This window comes from Rattus rattus, chromosome 12 (genome assembly GCF_011064425.1).
Source record: "Rattus rattus isolate New Zealand chromosome 12, Rrattus_CSIRO_v1, whole genome shotgun sequence".
Taxonomy (NCBI): Eukaryota; Metazoa; Chordata; class Mammalia; order Rodentia; family Muridae; genus Rattus; species Rattus rattus.
Genome location: NC_046165.1, coordinates 78,975,679 through 78,996,513, shown reverse-complemented (window position 1 = coordinate 78,996,513; position 20,835 = coordinate 78,975,679). Strand labels below are relative to the sequence as shown.

General features: G+C 43.4%; 1 protein-coding gene across 1 annotated transcript in view; it reads left to right on the top strand.

The window, feature by feature from the left end:
• The window catches only part of Cfap20dc (CFAP20 domain containing), a 240,639-nt gene that overhangs the window by 93,416 nt on the left and 126,388 nt on the right, over window positions 1-20,835 (top strand). Inside the window, exons 5-6 of the mRNA XM_032917591.1 lie at window positions 3,528-3,642; window positions 20,473-20,629. Coding sequence (XP_032773482.1) covers window positions 3,528-3,642; window positions 20,473-20,629 — 272 coding nt within the window. The remainder of the gene's footprint in view (window positions 1-3,527; window positions 3,643-20,472; window positions 20,630-20,835) is intronic.

Genomic DNA, 20,835 nt, shown 5'->3' with positions numbered 1-20,835 from the left:
CCACAATAACTATATCCCATTGAAGCTGGCTGAAATGTTAAGTTCTAGTGACCTCAAAAAGGTGAAAATGCAGAAACCTTGCACTAGCTTTGAAGAGATATTTCTGTCAGCTTAGTGAATCAACGATCCCATCGCTAGCTATTTACCAAGGAGACAAGACTACATGCTCACCAGAAGGCATGTCCAAAAAGTTTGAGTTATTAAAACTCAAAGCTGGAACTCGCTCAAATACTTATCCATAGGAAAACAAACCGTCTGATTCCCAAACCGAACTCAGCAATTTGAATGACCTATTGCTGTCTGCTCAAGGAGAATGCATTTTAAAATCTTCATAATCCGTGAAAGAATCAAGCACAGAAGAATCCGTTCTGCACAGTCCAGCCAGAAGAAGAGAGCAGCAGGGGGAGCTCATCTAAGGTGGAGAACATGGGCAGCATAAGTCTGCACGGGCTGAGGAGTGTCTCAGAGACCAAGAGGGAACTGTCCAGAATAACGGCTATAATTTATTTGGATTGATAATTAAATTAATTTGTACAGTTACCAGAATACACTGAAATTGGTGTTCCAGTGGGATAAGTGTTACCCTAGTAAGGAAATAAGACAGGCTGCCGAAACGGATCGATGCTTAAGAGGACTTGCTGCTCTTACAGAGAACCAGAGCTTGACCCATGCCAGCCAGGTCACAATGGTCTCTAACTGCAGCCCCAGCGGATCCAGTGCCCTGTTCTGGCCTCTGTGACCACTGCACTGGTGTGCACATGCTCAACACACAAAGACCAAAAATGAAAATAATGACAGTACAAAATAAACATGACACCATAACCATCTTATGACCATGTATAGTGAAGGGTAGAGTGTAGTCCTGTAATAGCCCCGTGCTTTGACCAAAAGCTTCTAAACTCCTTACCATGGCATAATGGCCTTGTGTGACTGGCCCCTGCCTTAGCCTTCTACTTCTTGTCCCGCCTTTATCTCTCCGGCCCATGCAGTTGCGACTGTCTGAAGCAGGCAATTTCTCGTTACCTAATTTAGAATCTTTTATTTTCTTCATTATATTTTAAACAGCTTTCACTTGTTTTTTCTCTTTCTACCTTTCCACTGGCCTTTTCCTCCAGCAAAGATGTTCTCGGAGACTGGAACTTTGTCCTTCTCAGCTTTGTGGCCCTGTGGTGTCCCCCAGCATGTCACCTGGCTCAGCAGTTATTGAATGCATCGATAAACACATGAACATTAGTGTCGTCTCACATGCCAGTGTTGGAACTGGACGCTGCTGTGTGGACTGCAATCCTTAATCCACATTGTAGAAATGTCGGTGTTTCTTTTCCAGAAGCAAAGCAGACCTCTAACCGGGGTCACATATGTTTTTGGCTGACATAGCACCTCTTTTTGCTCCTTCTCCTTTGCAGTCCTTGAGGTCCCCATCTCCTCCCCAGGTGCAGCTTACCAGAGATGGCACTGAAAAGTATCCCTGATAATAACACTTAATCTAATCATACTTACTCCTCATATCTGTTCTCTTCCTGTTGCTGACAGAAGAACACACACAGACTGCTTGAGGGAGGATATATACTTTAATTCAGAAATTTCAAAATGGGTGGGGCAGCCCAGTTCACATCGTGGTGGGCCAGGAAGTAGAGGCTGCCAGAGTTCTGCTGGACTCCGCCTTTACCTGTGGTCTCCCCAGCCTTAGCCCAGCCCACATTCAGAGGCGGTCGTCCCCTCTCACTTGGGCCTCTCTAGAAATGTCCTCACTCACACCTAGCGCATGCCTCTGTATATTACGTGAGTCTTTAACTTGCACTGAGGTTGATCTCCACACCCCTGTACACCATTAGAAAGGTGTTTATGCATACGCACAGCATGGTGCCTTCAACTCTAAAACACATGTTTCTACAGTACTACGAGCTATAACACTCACAAAAACAATGTTTAAAAGGATCATATGGAAGTTCTGATATATTTATTCAGGTCAGTTGTTTATAGCTGAAGTAAAGAAGAGACCACAGCATTGATGTGAGAGACCATGTGAAGCACTCAAGTTAATGCGATTGAAGTTTAGTCCTTAGCTCGGATGATAGCTTAGGACACCATCTTCCTTTGTAACTTAAACGATTTCATCCTTTAGTGCGAGAGGAAGGGACCTTGAGAGGGAGTGGTGTCTACAGTGAACTCTAAAACCATCCCATATTATATTTAATGCTAGATCTCTTTTCGTGTACTATAGGGACTACTTTAGAGGTAATAATGAGGTTATGGGTGTTTTATAGGAACTAATGAGATTAGTAAAGCAGGGATAGGGAGGAGGAGGAGGCATAGAATTACTACAGAATGAACTACGTTGAGTTATTTGTTTGTTTGTGCTTTAGTTTGGGGATTTGTTTTGTTTGAGACAGGGTCTCATTATGTACCTCTGGCTTGGTTGGACTCACCCTGTAGCTCATGTTAGCATCAAACTCACAGACATCCTCCCACGTTTTTACAAATAGTTGCACTATGAGTGTTAATAATAATTACTTAAATGAAACGTCACCTTGACGAATTAATCATTATCGAAGAGTGGGTGTAATTCAGCCGTAGAGAAGTTGCTACCGTGGGGGCAGCCATCGATTTTTCTGGTAAAAGGAAAGGTTTTCAGAAAGCACCAGTTTGATAATAGAGCAGCCCAGGATGGCTTGTGGGTTTCCAGCCTGGCGTGTTACCCTTGAGACATAAAGGAAACAGAACATACAACGGAGCCTCTGTCAGCTCGAAGCAAACCTAATCTTTGTGATCATGGCTGTGGTCTAAATCTATTACAGATGTTCAGATTCGGTGTCCTTGGTATCACTGTGGGGTGACCGGAATGGTGAGCAATAAACTTGTGTATTAAAATTCTGGCTGGAAGAAATGTGCTCAGGAAGTGAAACCGACACTTGGTGCTTCATGTCTGTCTCTTCGCAGACTAAGAGCCTATGGAAAATGACAGGTGCACTTTTAGGGAAAGAAACCCATAATGTTTTCCTATTTAGTAGGTGACAGTATGTCCCAAGATAACATGAGCTTAAGGGGCTGGAACAAGCATGGTTATTAAAGGCTAACGGCTCCCCAGTTCATACAAATTGGATTTTTTCATAGGCTAGGGGAACTGTGGAAATCTAGCGTAGAGTGATGAAATAAATTAGCATATTAAGTGAATTTATACATGCAGGCCTGTGAGCACTTTGAATATAAGGAAGAAATTTTATTACTTCTTGAAAGAAAATGACAATTCTTCAGTTCTGTGTTCGAACTCCATGTTAGAAAGAGCATATTTGATAAATTGTATCATTGTGATGATTATCCAAAGAAATGTATTTTAAATTCATGGGTCTCTCTCTCTCTCTCTCTCTCTCTCTCTCTCTCTCTCTCTCTCTCTCTCTCTCTCCCCATTCCTTCCTCCCCCTTCCTCCCCTCCCCTTCCTCCCTCCCCTCTCCTCCTTCCCCCTCCCCTCTCTCCCTCCCCCTCTCTCTCTCTCTCTCTCTCTCTCTCTCTCTCTCTCTCTCCACAGAATTACTGACTTAGGAAACATCAAAAGAAGGTTGTATTTATCAACAGTCCATAAGGAAGTGTCTTCAACACCTCTTCACGCAAAAATCCCACTCTTCATGATCAAGCGTAAAATCGTAAGTATCACATGAATGCCCCCTGAAAGAGGATTAAATTTAACTCCCAAGATATTCATTATGGGCCTTCTCTGTGAATAAGGCCCTTTGTTACGTACGGTGATGCTTCCCTCCCTCCCCTTGACATCCACTAGGTAAGAGAATATCATTCAAGTGCAGTGTCACCAAAGCTGTGAAGGAAGCACACGAGAAAGAGAGATGCCACCAATCCAGTAAAAGGGGAAGAAATTATTTGCAGGCTTCATCCAGGGGACCACATCTGTGTGGCATTGGAGGACATGTAATCAGGGAGCACCAGGAACCCAGCACCCTAAGCAAAGGGACAACAGGGCAGAAGCTTGGATACTGGAAGTGGTGAGTCTCTCAGGAACCCAGACGGTAGCATCACTGTTACCAGAGTTACACAGCTGAAGAAGCTAGAACCACAGTACAGCAGCCCGGCCGGACGGAAAGCCTTGGCCTCCTGTGTTGTTGTAAAAAATAATAATAATAAGTATTGGTGTCTTTTACCTGCTAAGTCTACACCTCGGTGCCCCAAGATATCTGCTAGATATCTTGGCCGAAACACAGCCCAGCCGCACATTTTCCTACACTCAAACCCTCACATAAAAGAACACACAACACAATAATCTTTGACCCAATCGGTAAGATTTAATTGCCCACTTAAACATACAAAACCCGGTACCATCCATCCCTAGGAACATTAATAACAACCTGTAAATACACAGAACAGAATATTAACATCACCTGCCATGGCTTCTCCCCTCTCTCCTTCTCCCCTTCTCCTCCTCTCTCTTTTAGTCTCCTCCTCTTCCTTCAAACTTCTCTCCCGCCCATCCTTCCTTCTCCTCCAATGACAGGCCTCCTTCTATCCTGTACCTGCCTCACCTGTGACATCATCCTACACTCCTGGGCTACTGCAGAAGGGGCTGCTTGGCGGACTAGTGCTTTTCAGACCAGTGAGACTAGGCTTCCCTTCAGTGCCGCTGCTCTCAGTGCCATGCCTGTGCACCACCTGCTCTAGAATATGCTTGGTTCTCTGCTCTACGTTGTCTCGCTTCGTTGCTTTACTTTCTTTTAAAAGAAGCTTTCTGTAAGTTTTATAAATGGAAAACTTTATACAATCTTTCAAAATAAAACATAAATAGGGCTGTGGAGATGGCTCAGTGGATAAAGTGCTCACTGCTTAAGCAAGAGAGCTGGACTCCAAATCCCCAGAATGCAGGGAACAGCTAGGCAGGAGTAGCAGCCACTTAGGGTCCCAACAGGGAGGAGGTGGAAGCAGAGGCAGGAGGCAGAAGTGAGGGCAGGACGAAGAAGAAGGGGCAGGAGGAGGAAGCAGGGGCAGGAGGCAGAAGCAGGGGCAGGAGGAGGAAGCAGGGGCAGGAGGCAGAAGCAAGGGCAGGAGGAAGAAGCAGAGGCAGGAGGAGGAAGCAGGGACAGGAGGAGGAAGCAGAAGCAGGAGGCAGAAGCAGGCAGGAGGCAGAAGCAGGGGCAGGAGGCAGAAGCAAGGGCAGGAGGAAGAAGCAAGGCAGGAGGAAGGAGAGGCAGGAGGAGGGCAGGGAGGAGGAGAAGGAAGCAGGGGCAGGAGGAGGAAGCAGAGGCAGGAGGAGGAAGCAGAGGCAGGAGGAGGAAGCAGAGGCAGGAGGTAGAAGCGAGAACAGGAGGTCCCTGGGGCCACCTGGCTAGCAAGACTGGGCAGAATTGGTAGGCTTCAAGTTTTGCAAGTGACTGTCTGTACCTTGATGAATAAAGTGCAGAGCAGTCGAGAGAGACAACCAGCATCCACTTCACACGTGTGCACACCTGCATGAGCCACTGTCATGAAGAAGAGACGCTCACTACAGCTGTGGGGGGACGCGGATGCAGATCAGCGATGCAGAGCCCACCTCGTATGCAGTGGATTCTGGGTCTTATCCCTACCACCACAAAACACACACACAAAGAGAGGCTTTTGAACTAGAAACGGAAAACAGTTCTCTGGTTTGTGGAAATTGTTCTGGTAGTGAGGTCTGGAGCCATCCGAATGGTCAAATTCCTCGAGTCCGGCCTCCCTAAGTGGCGTGCCCTGTGGCAATAGGCCATCCCTGGGTATGTGTCCATATGAGCAAAGCTAAATGGACTCAGTAGATTACGTGTGTGTTCATATACAATTTCCATAATTTATACATAATTCACATTTAATTGTACAATATCCTAATTAATTATATGTATGTATGTGTGTAACAATCGGAATTAAAGAAGAGACCATCACAGACTTCAGAGGGGGATACAGCAGTTGGGGGATATGTAGGTAGTTAGTGTTGTACATTCAGTGTTCATGTATAAAATTCTCAAAACTTAGTAAAATCCTAATAATAATAACATTGCTAGTCTTAAAAATCTCCTGTTCGTTTCCTCATCTATAAAAGCAGATACCACAAACATGTTGGGATTTCCGTCTTAATAGTAATGCCTTTCAAAGAGTGCCTGGAGTGCAGTTAGCTGGGTGAAGCCCACAGCTACTCCCACTTTCAGTGCTGCTTGCTGTGAAGCCGGTGGGATTGGCCCTCCCTGGAACCCACTCATCGTTGTCACGGCTCTCAGCCCTTCCCTCACCTGTTTACCTGAGCTTTATTTAATGGTCCTGGTCGCCTGCTTGCCTTCTCCATCAGACTATGAGCATGTCCTTCCTGAGCTTTTAGCCCTAGCTCCTGTCAGTATGTGGTACACAGGAAGTTCTCAAGTGTTGACAAGTCTCAACGTGCCTCGTGGTAAAATAATGAGTGTTTCGTAGCCAGATCCTCTAGGCCGTGTAATGTGCCTGGTGACTGCACGAGTGTCCAGGTGCGCCAACAAATGTGAAGAACCTGCTCTTATTCCTCGAGTTTCCTCCCAATTCAACACTGATGAAGCGGAAGGTTGACATGCTGTATTCCCACCGAAGCTCATTGAACTAAAGCTGAGTCGTTTTGTTTTTAGGACATTTTCTATCCCAGGTAGCAGAGAAGCTAAGCATGCCCCTCCCATCCAAGGTACCATCCCCGAAGCACCACCACCTTCAGCATTTTCACTTACGCTATGTGAGCATGGTTTTGTTTTTATCACAGGTCAGGGATAAGAGGCTGCTTCATACCTGGCGATTAGGATTTGCCCCATGCACTAGCAGAGCATGATTTTTGCCAGCCACAGATAGAGTCCTGGGGACTCTCAGGAGGGTATAAATGGGGGAGCCCAGAGAGGGCACTGTTCCTGCCTCTGTGCTTTCTTCTGTGGGATTTGCTGGATTGCTATTGATGGATTGCTGCATTGCTATTGATGGGTATTCTGATGGGTATTGCTGGGTATCCTGATAATGAAGACTGGACTTGCCTCTAGGATGCCCAATCAGCAGGAAGTAGTCTAAAGGGATCTATGCCTCCTTTTCCCTTTCACCATCTTTCTCTTCTACTTAGTTAGTGTTGAGGAGTTAGAAGGGATTAGGTGGAATAAGGGTTGGGTGGGCGGTAGATATAAATTCAATACAATAGCTAAAAAATAAAATTAAATACATCAACACCTGCCCTGTTGGTATGATGTCTAGTGAGCACTGTTTGTAGTTTTCGTTATTGTTGTTTTTGCTTGTTTTGTTTTTGTTTTTTGCCAGGTCATTCCCTTTTTCCTATCCGTTATCAGTTGTAGCTGTCTTGATGGCAAACCTAACTGGGCATTCTGAGACCACTTCAGCTAGCATTTAAAAGTCATAAGCTCTCATACAAATTCCTGACTTCTGACCTCTGTGGACACCTCAGATTCCCAAATCTGAGCCCACAACATTTCTTTTTTTTTTTTTTTTTTTCCAGGTCATCAGGACTGGTTTATTGACTGCACGTCTCGAGACTGATTGATCAGGGCCAAACTTTAATTTTGTTCTGAGCAAATGATTTCAGCAGACATTACTTCTGATGATTTCCCTGTGATTTCAGTCTTGAGAAACAAAATTCAATGTACATAAGTCAAGTAATGTTATATGCAGATTGTGTGAGCAAATGATCAATGAATGGACTTTTACCACAGTTTGATTTATTTAAGTATGGTGGGAATTAATGAATAGTATGCATATGCTGGCCAGTTTTATGTCAACTTGACATAAGCTAGAGTCATCTGAAAGGAGGAACCTCAATTGAGGAAATCCCTCCACAAAATCTGGCTCTAGAGGATCTTCTTAGTGATTGATATGGAAGGGCCCTAGACCACTGTGGGTGGTGCCATCCCTGGAGTTGTGGTTCCTGCCTTGAATGATTTTCTGTCATGACTTCCTTCAGTGATGGGTGACAGTGTGGCAGTGTAAACCAAATAAGGCCCTTCCCTCCAGATTGCAGTTGTTTCCTGACTAACATTTTTTTTATTATTATTATTAACTTGAGTATTTCTTATATACATTTCGAGTGTTATTCCCTTTCCAGGTTTCGGGCAAACATCCCCTAACCCTTCCCCCTCCCCTTCTTATGGGTGTTCCCCTCCCCACCCTCCCCCATTGCCGCCCTCCCTCCGACAGTCTAGTTCACTGGGGGTTCAGTCTTAGCAGGACCCAGGGCTTCCCCTTCCACTGGTGCTCTTACTAGGATATTCATTGCTACCTATGAGGTCAGAGTCCAGGGTCAGTCCATGTATAGTCTTTAGGTAGTGGCTTAGTCCCTGGAAGCTCTGGTTGGTTGGCATTGTTGTACATATGGGGTCTCGAGCCCCTTCAAGCTCTTCCAGTTCTTTCTCTGATTCCTTCAACGGGGGTCCTGTTCTCAGTTCAGTGGTTTGCTGCTGGCATTTGCCTCTGTATTTGCTGTATTCTGGCTGTGTCTCTCAGGAGAGATCTACATCCGGCTCCTGTTGGCCTGCACTTCTTTGCTTCATCTATCTTGTCTAATTGGATGGCTGTATATGTGTGGGCCACATGGCCCACAACATTTCTAAAGGAGCTGAATACATGAGTCATCTCGGTTCTGAAGGTGCCTGTGTGCACTGAGAGGCCTCCATTTTACTCAGCTGTCTGCCTGGGACTTCTAGGAGTTAAGTAAGGTACAGCCCTGATTCAGGATAGAATTGCCAAATCGTTCACTTCTCCTTCATTCTATAGCTAAATCCTTTAGATACCAACAGGCAATAAAATTAAATTCTTATAGCCACTCTGATCTTAATATTTATATATAGGCCATTTTCTGTTTCAATTGTCTTTAAATGCTAACCTTCCAAATTTACTCGCCATAGTACTCTTAATTATGAAGCTTCACTTTAACCTTTAAGTTACAGAAATTTATATTTTTGACTTGAGTTCTCAGTGGCCAGAACAATTTTAAAAATTAATCACCCTGGAAGCACCCACTTAGTCAGGAATCACTGGGATCCATTTTGTTCTCCTTTACTAGAAGTCAGGTAGTCGGTGATGGTGTTAGATGTGCACCGGTGTCTTGCTACCGACAAAACATGTGCGATAATGTCTGCTAAACGTTAGCGTTTGAGTGGGAAGTTCAGTTATGAGAAGTCATTCAGAAGGCGTCACTCACTGGAGACAGAACAAAGCGATGTGGTAAATCACCAAGCCAATCGTTTAGCAGTCTGCGGGACTCTGTCTCCTAGTGTTTCTCATTTAAATGGATTAAATACATTGTGGATTAAATTCCAGAGGCATTTGTTATAGATCTTAACACAAGCTAGAGGTCTAGCATACTGTATCCAAAACGGGTCAAAGACGATCTTGCCCCATTTTCTCAAACACCATGTTTCCCATTGAGCCAATATTTGGATTTTTTTTAAAGAATATTAATTTCTTTAGTAACTGAATGAGAAGGGAATGCATACTCAGATATGCAGTTATCTAGGATGCATCAACTAGTCTCTTAAAATGTTTATAACCTAGACTCCATTTTAGTTTCTATGGACTTATTTAAGGGTCTGTAACTGTTTGATCTCACCTACGTGATGTCAGCCCTTATATCCATTTCTCTCTTTGTTGCTGCCAGGCTAATACTGGTGCTGCATTTATTTGAGGACGGGGAGCTTCTCTTCTGCTGACCTCGGGGGCTTGAGGAAGCACCACCAGTCCAAAGGCAGTTGAGAAACAGATGACCTTTAGGGCTAGCCTGTTCTTAAAGCATGTGCATGAGCAGGGTGCTGTTGGGAGTGAAGTGTGGGCCTTGGGGCTTGATTACAGTCATCCAGACTCTGGGTCTGTTGTGTTTTGACTGCAGACCCTCAGACCAAGTCTGCATTTCCCAGCACCTCAGTTTTCTTGTCAGTTAAGCAGGATTAGTGGTGGAACTTGTTCAGTAGAGCTGCTTGGGCTAAATGAGTTTTGTCTTAGCAACAACAAGCCCATAGTAAATGCTCACTTAATATTAGGTTAAAAAAAATCCGCTGTTTTCTCCAGACATGAGCCATTAACTTGTGCTATTAAAAAATGAATGTCTGCACTGGTTTATTTTAATTAAGAAATACTAATTTACTAAGTGCATGTGAACCCCAAAAAATAAGTACGATATTTCGCAAGGATAGTATAATACTACACAATTACTCATAGGAGAGCAGGCCAAACAACACTGCTATTCAAAAAAAAAAAAAAAAAACAGACATGGCTAGTCAAACTGGAAATGATCACAAATAATTTAATTTCCCATGGGGACACGATTTGATGGTTTAAAGTAAAACTCAGAAGCTGGGTCACCCTGCATTCACAGTATCCAATATACAGTGAAAGATGTTTGTAAAGATACAAAGTGAACAAAGCGATATCTAGCACTCAAGGATGGGGATGGAAGACGGAAGGCGACACCCGAATAAGGACTTAGAGTTCTTCCCAGAGACTAGGAGTTGGGAGGCACCTACTCGGCCATACGTGTCAGCTGGGATTGGAGAAGCAGACCAGAGTCCCTTCCAGAGGTCAGCCGCAGCTGGAGTGCTCTGCCTCCAGTGCCCAGCACTTACAACTGCGGAGGGTTGGAACCCAACTGAAGAGAAAGGGAACGTCTCTTAAGGTTTGCACCACACTTTTGTAAGTTAAAGGAGAGAAAGCGTAAAGAGAGAAGCCACATTTGCGTGGCAGCTCCAATGAAGAAGAAGCATGGAGACTAGCTCACACGGCTAAAAATAAATCTCCAAACCTAAGGCAGCCTGGCCCAGAGTTCAGATCCTTTCATACCTGTACAGAAGCACAGCCAGTGCGCTTCAAACTGTTCCGTACGACAGAAAGGAAAACTTGCCACCAAACTCATTTTATAAGACTAATATTACCCATATAAAAATCAGGTAAGGATACATCAACAAATATGATTATAGGCCAGTGTCCTGATAGGAACACAGTTGCAGAACTTGCCAAAAAATATATATATATATATATATATATGTGCAGGCTGAATTCCAGTTACTCGTCAACGAGATCCTTTAGTATGGTTGGGCTTCCTTCCAGGGATGATGGAATTACAAGGCATGTCTTAGTTAGGGTTTCTGCTGCTGCACTAAAACACCATGACCAAAAGCATGGGAAAGAATGGGTTTATTTCATCTTACAAGTTGTAGTCTGTTATTCAGAAAAGTCAGGACAGAATCTCAAGGCAGGAACTTGGAAGCAGGAACTGAAACAGAGTTCATGGAGGAATGCTGCTTACTGCTTTGTTCCCCATGGCTTGCTCTGCCTGCTTTCTTAGAGCATCCAGGACCACCTGCCCAGGGGTGGCACATACCATGGTGAACCAGTCAGTCTGATGGGGGAATTTTCTCAACTGAGGTTCCCTCTCCCAAAATGAGTTTAGCTTGTGTCACCTAGACACAAAACTGGCCAGCACAATATATCTGTTCAGTCAATCAGTAGATGGGGGAAGAACATTTAACAAAATGCAGTATTGCTACAGGAAGAACGTCCTAAAGAACGTTGGACCAAGAGGAACAGACATCAGTGAAAGAAAGGATATAGATGGCAGGCCTGTGGCCAACATTATTATAAGGGAAAGCCAAGCTTTAACATTTGCCTGGAATTAGAAACGAGATGAGTTTATCCTCTTTCTCTATTCTTGTTCCAGATAGTGCTTGAAGGGTTAGCACGGTAAGGAGAAGGGAAGGATATGAAAGAGAAAGTCAAAGTACCTTCTGCATATAATCTAATCCTGTTTGTAAGAGACTATAAAGAGTCCACCAGAAAGCTCAAAATTGATAAACCTGAAGTAACAGAATATAAAATAGACATAGAAAAATCAATAATTTCTGATGGAACATGGAAGCAGAAAAGGGTCAAAATATCCAAAGCAAATATGAGTAAAATGAACATGCTGGTGATATCATAATGTCTAGCTTCTGGTCACATTATAGAGCCAGAGTAACAAGAACAGTGTGGCTCTGGGGACCAAAACAACTCTGTGAATCACTGTAATAGGATCAAGGGCTGGATCAAGTAAACCCACACTGCTACAGACATCTCATTTTCATGAAGGGAGCTAAACAACGTGCATTGGAGAAAGATGGCTTCTTCAGCAAATAGTGGAAGAAAAACTGGGTATCTAAATGTAAGGGGGAGATACTCGACCCATACTGCTACTTCTGTATAAATCTATTCATATAGGATCAAAGACCTTAATGGAAAAGTTCAGTTCCTGAACCTGCCATAGAAAGAGACTTCAGGACACAGGCACAAGCAAGGACTTTCTGAAAGGAACTCCAGGAGCGAAGATAATGAAAACTGATGAAATTCAGAAGCTCTGCACCGCAGAGGAAACGTTCGTAGAGTCAGCCTGCACAATAGAAGAAAATCGTCCCTGGCTGCACATCTTTTTACATCTTGGGGGATCAGAGTTTGGAAAGCACCTGCTGACGTTGCCATGTTCTTAAGTCCCAAGACCAAGAGCTGTACCAGATCACAGAATAATAGAAATTAAAAAAAAGAGTTTATTAAGAAAAAGAAAGGCATTCCCAAGAATTGGAGTGAGCTGAGAAAAGGCTTATAATGACCCCTGATAGGTCATGTACAGAGCACTCTCTTTCATTTCTATGTGACATGGAATTTCTTTCAGCTGTGGGTTCCACGTTGCCTTGGTGGCAAAGGGTTCCCAGCCCTCTACCAACTAGACCTCTACCAACTGGCTTTAATGTAAGCGGCTGCTCTTTCCAGACCCTGCTCTCCTGATAGTCTGGCAGAGGTTTAATAGATGCCTAGAATACCTAAAGAACTCAGGTCCTCCTCACACTGCATAGCAAGTGCTTTCTATCAGAATGGCTCTCTCCCCAGCCCAGTTGTTAATCGCAACCATTAGTGTGTGGAAAGTACCTGGGAGATGAGCAAAGGGTACTCCTCAGCATTTCCTTGACAGTGTTTCCATAAATTATTTGATTTCAAGGCCTCTGGCCTAAAAGGTGATTTCTTACATGAGGAAGTGTATGTTGGATGAGTGGGGCATCGATTGGAGAAGGTGCGTCTCTGGCAGCCTTTCATTGATGGATATGTCTTGCCCTGCCCCCTTCCTGTCTTCTGTGTGCTTCTAGCTGCAATGAGGAAGACAGTTTCCCTCAACCTCGCCCTTCCCCATAGTGTTCTGCTTTGGAATGGTCCCAGCGAATATGAGACTTTCTAAAATAGGAACCAAAATAATTCTCCTTTCTCAAGAATTTGTTACAGAAAAAAAAAAAACATATTACTGGCATAATTTGACAACTCTAAATGGGTACAAACAAGTAAGAGAGCTTGAAAATGTATGAGAAACTAAAAGGGTAGCCCAGGGTAAAAGAATCCGAAGGCAGGCAGCAGGGTCCAAGTCAGAGATGCACCCCCCACACACACCTCCGCTTCAATTGTTTGAGGACGAGTGTGAAGACCAAGCTGCACATCTTCCACACGTGGGTAGAGGACCAAGACCCAGCCCCTGCATACTAATGGGTCGGTGGTTCAGTATGTTGAAGCTCCCATGGCTCCAGGGTAGATGACTCTGTAAGTCTTCTTCTGGTGTCTGTCCTTGACCCCTCCTGCTCCCACAGTCCTTCCTCCAACTCTTCCACAAGCCTCCCTGAGCTATGCCTGGTGTTTGGCTGTGGTTCTCTGCATGTGTTTCCATCAACTGTTGGAGAAAGACCCTCAGATGACAGTTAATGCTAGGCTCCTGTCTGTAAGCAGAGCAAAGTATCATTAACAGTGTCATGGGTTGGCTCTTTCCCATGGGGCGGGTCTCAAATCGGGCCAGTCATTGGTTAGCAGTTCCCTCAAATCCGCTCTACCTTTATTCCTGCACATCTTGTAGGCAGGGCAAATTTTAGGTCTAAGGTTTTGTGGGTGTTCCCTCCTTGCACCAAAAGTGCTGCCTAGTTACAGGATGAAGCCACTTCAGGTTCCATACCCTCTACTGCTTGGAGTCTCAGCCAGGGTCACCCTCTGTGCTCCCAGGAGCCTCCCCGGCTTGTCCTAGACATACCTCCACCGATTTCCCTTCTCTCTCCCAGGCCTGTCATTCTTCCCCAGCTCTCCTCATACCTGACCGCCAAACCCATTGCCCTCCCTGACCCCACCCACCCATTCCCCTCTCTTACTCTACCTCCAATATCTATTTTGTTTCCCCTTCTGTGTGAGATTCAAGCATCCTCCCTTGAGGATTCTTACTTAGCTTCTTTGGCTCTGTGGGTTGTAGAATGGCTATGCTGTAGTTTATGGCTAGTTTCCACTTATAAGTGAGTACATAACATGCCTGTCTTTCTGGACCTGGGTTACCCTACTAAGGATGATATTTTTCCAGTTCCATCCATTTCCATGCAAACTTCCTGATGCCCTTGTTTTTAATAGCTGAGTAATATCCCATTGTTGTAAATATACCACATTTTCTTTATCCATTCTTCAGTTGAGGGACACCTGGATGGTTTCCAATTTTTTACTATTTTGAATAAGGCTGTTGTGAACCTAGTTGGGCAAGTGTCTTCTGGTATGGTGGAGCATCTTTTGGGTACATGCCCAGGAGTAGTATAGCTGGGTCTTGAGGTAGAACTATTCCCAATTTCTCAGAAACCACCAGACTGATTTCCAACATGGTTGTCCAAGCTTATACTCCCACCAGCAATGGAGAAATATTACCCATTGCTTCACATCTTTGCCAGCATGTGCTTGAGATTTTGATCTTAGACATTTTGAAGGGTGTGGGAATCTCAGAGTCATTTCAATTTGCATTTCAATGTTCAATGACTAAGAACATTTTTAATTGGGTTGTTTGGTTTGCTGGTATTTAACTTTTTGAATTCCTTATATATTTTGGATATTAGCCCTCTGTTGGATGTAAATTTGGTAGAGATCTTTTCCCATTTTGTAGGTTGCCATTTTGCACTGTTGGCAGTACCCTTTGCCTTACAGAAGCCTTTCGGCTTAGTGAGGTCCCATTCATCAATTGTTGATCTTAGTGCTTGAGCTATTGATGTTCTATTGAGGAAGTTGCCTCCTGGGCCAATGTGTTCCAGTCTATTCCCCACTTTCGCCTCTGTTGGATTTAGTGTATCTGGTTTTATGTTGAGGTCTTTAACCCACATGGACTTGAGTTTTGTGTGGGATAATAAGTATGGATCTATTTGCATCCTTCTACATGTAGACATCCAGTTAGACCAGCACCATTTGTTGAAAATACTGTGTTTTTCCCGTTGTATGGTTTTGGCTTCTTTGTCAAAAATCAAGTGTCCATAGGTATGTGGGTTTATTTCAATGTCTTTAATTTGATTCCATTGATTAACCTGTTTGTTTTTATGCCAATATCATGTGATATTTTTTATCACTATTGCTCTGTAGTACATCATGAGATGTACATACATGAGATGGTGATAACTCCAGAAGTTCTTTTATTTTACAGGAGTGTATTTTGGCTTTGCTGGTGTGGAATTATTTATTTTCTTGTTTTCTTGGGTGTAATTAGCCTCCTTGCGTTAGAATTTTCCTTCTACTATCTTCTGTAGGGCTGGATTTGTAGATGGGTATTATTTAAATTTTTTCATGGAATATCTTGTTTTCTCCATCTATAGTGATTGAAAGTTTTTCTGAGCATAGCAGTCTGGGCTGATATCTGTGGGTCTCTTACAGTGTACAAGTTATGCCCAGGCCCTTCTGGATTTTAGTCTCTGTTGAGAAGTGAGGTGTAATTATGATTGGTCTGCCTTTATATGTTATTTGGCCTTTACCTTTGCAGTTCTTAATATTCCTTGTTCTGAACATTTAGTGTTTTGTTACTATACAGCAGGAATATTGTCTTTTCTTGCCAATTTATTTCATGTTTTGTAAGCTTCTTCTATGTTTATAGCCATTTCATATTTTTAGGTTGGGGGAATTTTTCTTCTGTAATTTTGTTGAGAACATTTTCTGGGCCTTGAAGCTGGAATTCTTCACCTCCTTCTATTCCTATTATTCTTAACATTAGTCTTTTCATAACATCCTAGATTTTTAGACTTAAGATTTTCTTTGATGCATCTGTTTATTCTATTGTACCTTCTATGCCTGAGATTTTTCTCTTCGCTCTCCTGTAGATCTTCATGGTATATATGTGTGATCCTGTTCTTTTTTTAAGTTTTTCCATCTCCAGGGTTTCCTCAGTTTGTGGGTTGTTTGTTTTGGGGTTTTGTTTGTTTGTTTGTTTGTTTTTATTTCTTCTATTTTCATATTCAGGTCCTGAACTGTTTTGTTCATTTTCTTCATCTGTTTGATTGTATTACTTTAAGTGACTTATTTACTTATTCCCTCTTTAAAGGCCTCTATCATCTTTCTAAGAGTGTATTTAAAGTTATCTTCTGTGCTTCAGCTGTGTTAGGATATCCAGGCCTTGTTGCCGTAGGATAGCTGGGTTCTGGTAGTGCCATATTGCTCTCGCTCTTGTTGATTGCTCTTATGCAGGCCATTGCCTGTCTGGTTGTCCCTTGTGTTTCCTGGATGTTCCTGATGCTGACTGGCCTCCTCAGTGAGGCAGAAAGATCCTTGAGCTCTTTCTCAAGACAGTGGAGTTCAGGGAACAGCACCTCTCCTGGCTGTGCCCCTGATAGAACTGATTATTCCTGTGGGCCTGCTGATAGAGCTTAGGGGACAAAGTGCATCTCACCTCTATTGTGCCCTAGATGGACCCATCAGTCTGGGTATTGTCAGGCAGTGTTCTAGCCTGCATGTTCCTGGGGCCAGGCAGGCCTCCTCAGGAGGGACGGGATGGAGCTTCTGCTGCCTGTGGGGTGGGATCTAACCTGGATGTTCCTGGGTCACAGCAGACCTGGATGTTCCTGGGGCCCCGCAGGCCTCCTTGGAAGGGAAAGTAATAGAGCTGGGGGTCATGTGAACAGCATACAGCTCACTTCTGCTGCCTGGACTACTAAAACTTTGGAAAATCTGGAAGACTGTATGCTAGGCAAGTGCTGTCAATTGACCTGAACTAACATTTGTTAAAAGTTTATCTAATATACATTGAATATACATAGAATATACATTGTTTTCAAGTGTACCTTGAATGTTAACTAAGATTTTTAAAATGCGAATCTCAAAAATATACTGAAGATGACAGATGGTCTTTCCACTGTCAGATTTTCTTCTGTTGCCTATGTATTAAACTCTAACAAATATTTAAGGTCAATAGTTCTTGCCTGCTGCATTAAAGGTGTATATAGGAATACAGTAATTAAAGATTGAGAAAATGTCAAACAGCATAAGGACTTTCATAATGTATAATACCACCAAGAATAATGAAAACATATTTTATAAAGATCAGCTGTGAGTCACATAATCCTCTCATTAGGAGTAAAGACTTTATCCTCTTCCCCAGAACTTTGTATTACACTTCATAACATTTATATGAATATCGAGTTGTTTGTTGAAGCTTATAAAAATTATATCCTTTATAAAATCAGCTAATCCAGAATATATGTGAATGTATTTCTATTTTTTCTAGCCAAGGTGGATTTGTGAAAGGTTTCCCTGTTTTTCCTTAGGATCCACCTTCTTGGTGGTAGATCCATGGGAAGAACTTTCCAAGTCTCAGACATTTGCTTAAGGATTAAAAGATGAAAGTGTGTGTGTAAGTGTGTGTGTGTGTGTGTGTGTGTGTAAAGGCACGAATGTACTTGCATATGTTCATATATCCATGTGTAACACACACTGCCATTACTATTGAAGATTTTCCAGTCAAGCCTGAGTGGGGTAGGGTGAGTAAAAGCTTCATTCCTGCCATGGATAAGCCCTGGTTCCCTTGCACTCTGAAGGTGGTGGGCTCTAATTCCCTATCGAGCGGGTTGTACGGCACACAGCACGGTTCAGATAAGCACATGGAAAGGAAAGGACCCTGTGGTGGAAAGAAAAGCATGTCCACCTCCTCTGTACCCAGTGAACATCAAGTTACAGCCAAACTGAGTGCCGTCTTCAAGCCTTTCCAGAAACAGAAGAGTCAGTTATTTTTTAAAAGGCAGGTGATAGAAGCACCATTGAACCTGGAGTATAAAAGGAGGGCTGGGTGTGGAGAGAAAGGGAAAGTTGTCCCAGAGTATCACTTAGCTCCAATGTGTATAACATCTACAGCCCCGTTATTAAAATCTCAGAATATGAAATACTAGGGAAAAAAGAGAGAGAGCAAAAGATGATAATCCAGGGAGGATGAAGTTCAGAAAGTAAGTCTTCCTGAAATGGGGTCAAGAGGTTAATTCATCATTAAAACATGCGAAAAGTAAATAAAATATGGAAAAGAGAAACAGTTACCGACTGGACAGTCTGAGCAGGTGAAACTTTGGCAACACTGGGCTTTTATTTGTATGGCGGTGATTTAAATGGTCTGTAAGTAATTTGCTCACAACTAACTGCACTGATTTTGTGTGTCAGCTTGACACAGCTAGACTCATCAGAGACAAAGGAGCCCCAGTTGAGGGAATGACTCTGCGACATCCAGGTGTAAGGCATTTTCTCAAGTAGTGATCAGTGAGGGAGGGCCCAGTCCACTGTGGGTGCTGCAGTCCTTGGGTTCTATAAGAAAGCAGGCTGAGCCAGCTATGGGAAGCAAACCAGTGAGCAGCACCCTCCATGGCCTCTGCACAAGTCCTGACTCCCAGTTCCTAGCCCTGCAGAGTTCCTGCCCCGCCTTCCTCCAATGATGGGTTGTGTTGTGGAAGCTGAAACAAGCCCTTTGCTCCCCAGCCTGCTTCTCCTCTTGTTGTTTCCATCACTGCAGCAGAAACCATAACTAAGACACAAACCCATCCTACCCCCTTTTGTGACTGTGTTAAGTGGAAGCCACAGGTCTGCCTCTCTTCCTGAGACAGAGGACGTATGTGTGTTTATCTCACGTCTGTTTACATCCCCAGAAGTGAGGCCAGTGCCCAGCACTTAATATTTACAGTGTTTGTGAGGGAAGAATGAGTTTCATTCCTGGTGGCCTGAACTAGTTAGCTAGAACAGGGACATGTTAAGTCTTAGGAAAATAATTTACAGAACAATACTGCTTACATAATATACTAATGGATAAAGAAACCCACGCCTCCATTCCCTATGCTCTGGAATTCACCCAGCCATCAATGTCCACCTGATGGGCCCATCTGTTGGATTTGTTCCTTACAGTCTAATAACTCCTGTGTCAGCCTTCTGACCAGCCTTCTTACATCGTACCTGCATGACTGACAGACGCTAGGCTTTCTGTCTCTCGGTGATCGTTTTATTCTGACTTAGCTACAATCAAAAGACCTCCTCTGTTACTCAGAACATACCTACGTCAAGGTTGATCAAAACTTAACTTCCCAATGCTCTGCCTTTGCACATTATAATTGCAGAAGTAGAATCACTCTCAGATGCCCTTCCTGAGTCTTCACAGTTTGGCCTCACAAGCTTTAGCTGCTCCCCACCCCTAATAGCCTCCCCTGCCCATACCACAATCCAGCAGATTACCATTGTCCAGCCATACTCAAACCCATTTCCTCCCCACCTAACTCCAGGCTCCATAATCCACAAGTGGCCAGAGTGGTCTCACTGCCTAGGATATAACTTTACTGCTGAGACATCTACAATCTTTTTGGTTTAATCAGTAACTCCATGCAATCCCTTACTGATCTGTTACTGAGACAGTCTTGAGCTGACCTCCATTTTAAAATCAATATCCATTCTAGAAAAGGTCTTAATTATAAACTGCTCCTAAAACTCATTGAAGACTCATATTTAGAGGAAGCACGGGAAGTTTAATTCTACTTTAGTTTTAATCTCAGAGATTATTTTTCTGATTTTATTCTGCATTCTGAAATATGTCTTGATTTCTCAGTAGTGGTTATTTTTTCCTTTCTTTATTCAGTTAGACCACAGAAGCCGTCTGATGAAGTACTAAGGGATCTAATTGTTTAATGAGATGGAATTAGTACCTGTAAGAGTACTTCAAAATTGGCACACACCCAGCATAATTACAAATCCTTTAGAAGAATCTATTTCTGTATAATAGGTTAATTGGTTGTAAGTAGATAGTACTGGGTACCATTTAACCAAGCTTCTAATTTAAGCCCTACCCTTTAAAAATCAAAACTAAAGTATCTAATTGTAATCAAATTAATCCCCTTGAAAAAAGCAACAGGCCATTTATCTCGAATGCTCAGGCTTTAAGTGATGTAAAGCACTTGCCTTTGGCTTCGCACTAGCATGGTGCCCACAGACAAGAGAGCTGTTTTCCCAGAGCTGCCACCATGTTCCCGGATGGGAGTGCCACAGTCAGGCGAACAGTTTGCAGTTCAGATGGTGGTGACTGTGAAGGAGAATCAAGGCCACTTTAGGAAAACCTAAGTTAAAGCAGAAAGGGCACACTGGGGCCATTCCGTATGCGGTGAGACCCCGCTTCTGTGCCCTGCAGGGCCCTAATCTGCATCTGCTTCTCTTGGTCTTAGTGGTGCAATCTGTGCATTGACCTGGTCGCCTTCACCAGTGAGATATTCAAAGGAGCAGTTTTCCAGTCGCTGGATGGAATTATCGTCTCCGCTAACTGTAAGCTGCGGAAGATCTTCACTTTGAAATCCAAGCCTCGAGAGACGGCCGATAGAGACGGTATGCTTTCTTTTCAGGCTCGGGAGAAATGTAGGAGATAAATATTCATTTAGAATAAAAAACGTAGGTTATACACAGAAAAGATTTTTACGTTGCAAACAGTATTGGTATTGGCCAGACTAATTTGTGTTGCCATCTGCAATGTGTGAGTCTGCCCCTGCCTACAGCTGGCCAGCATTTCTGTTCTTCCCACTGTAACAGCCCTT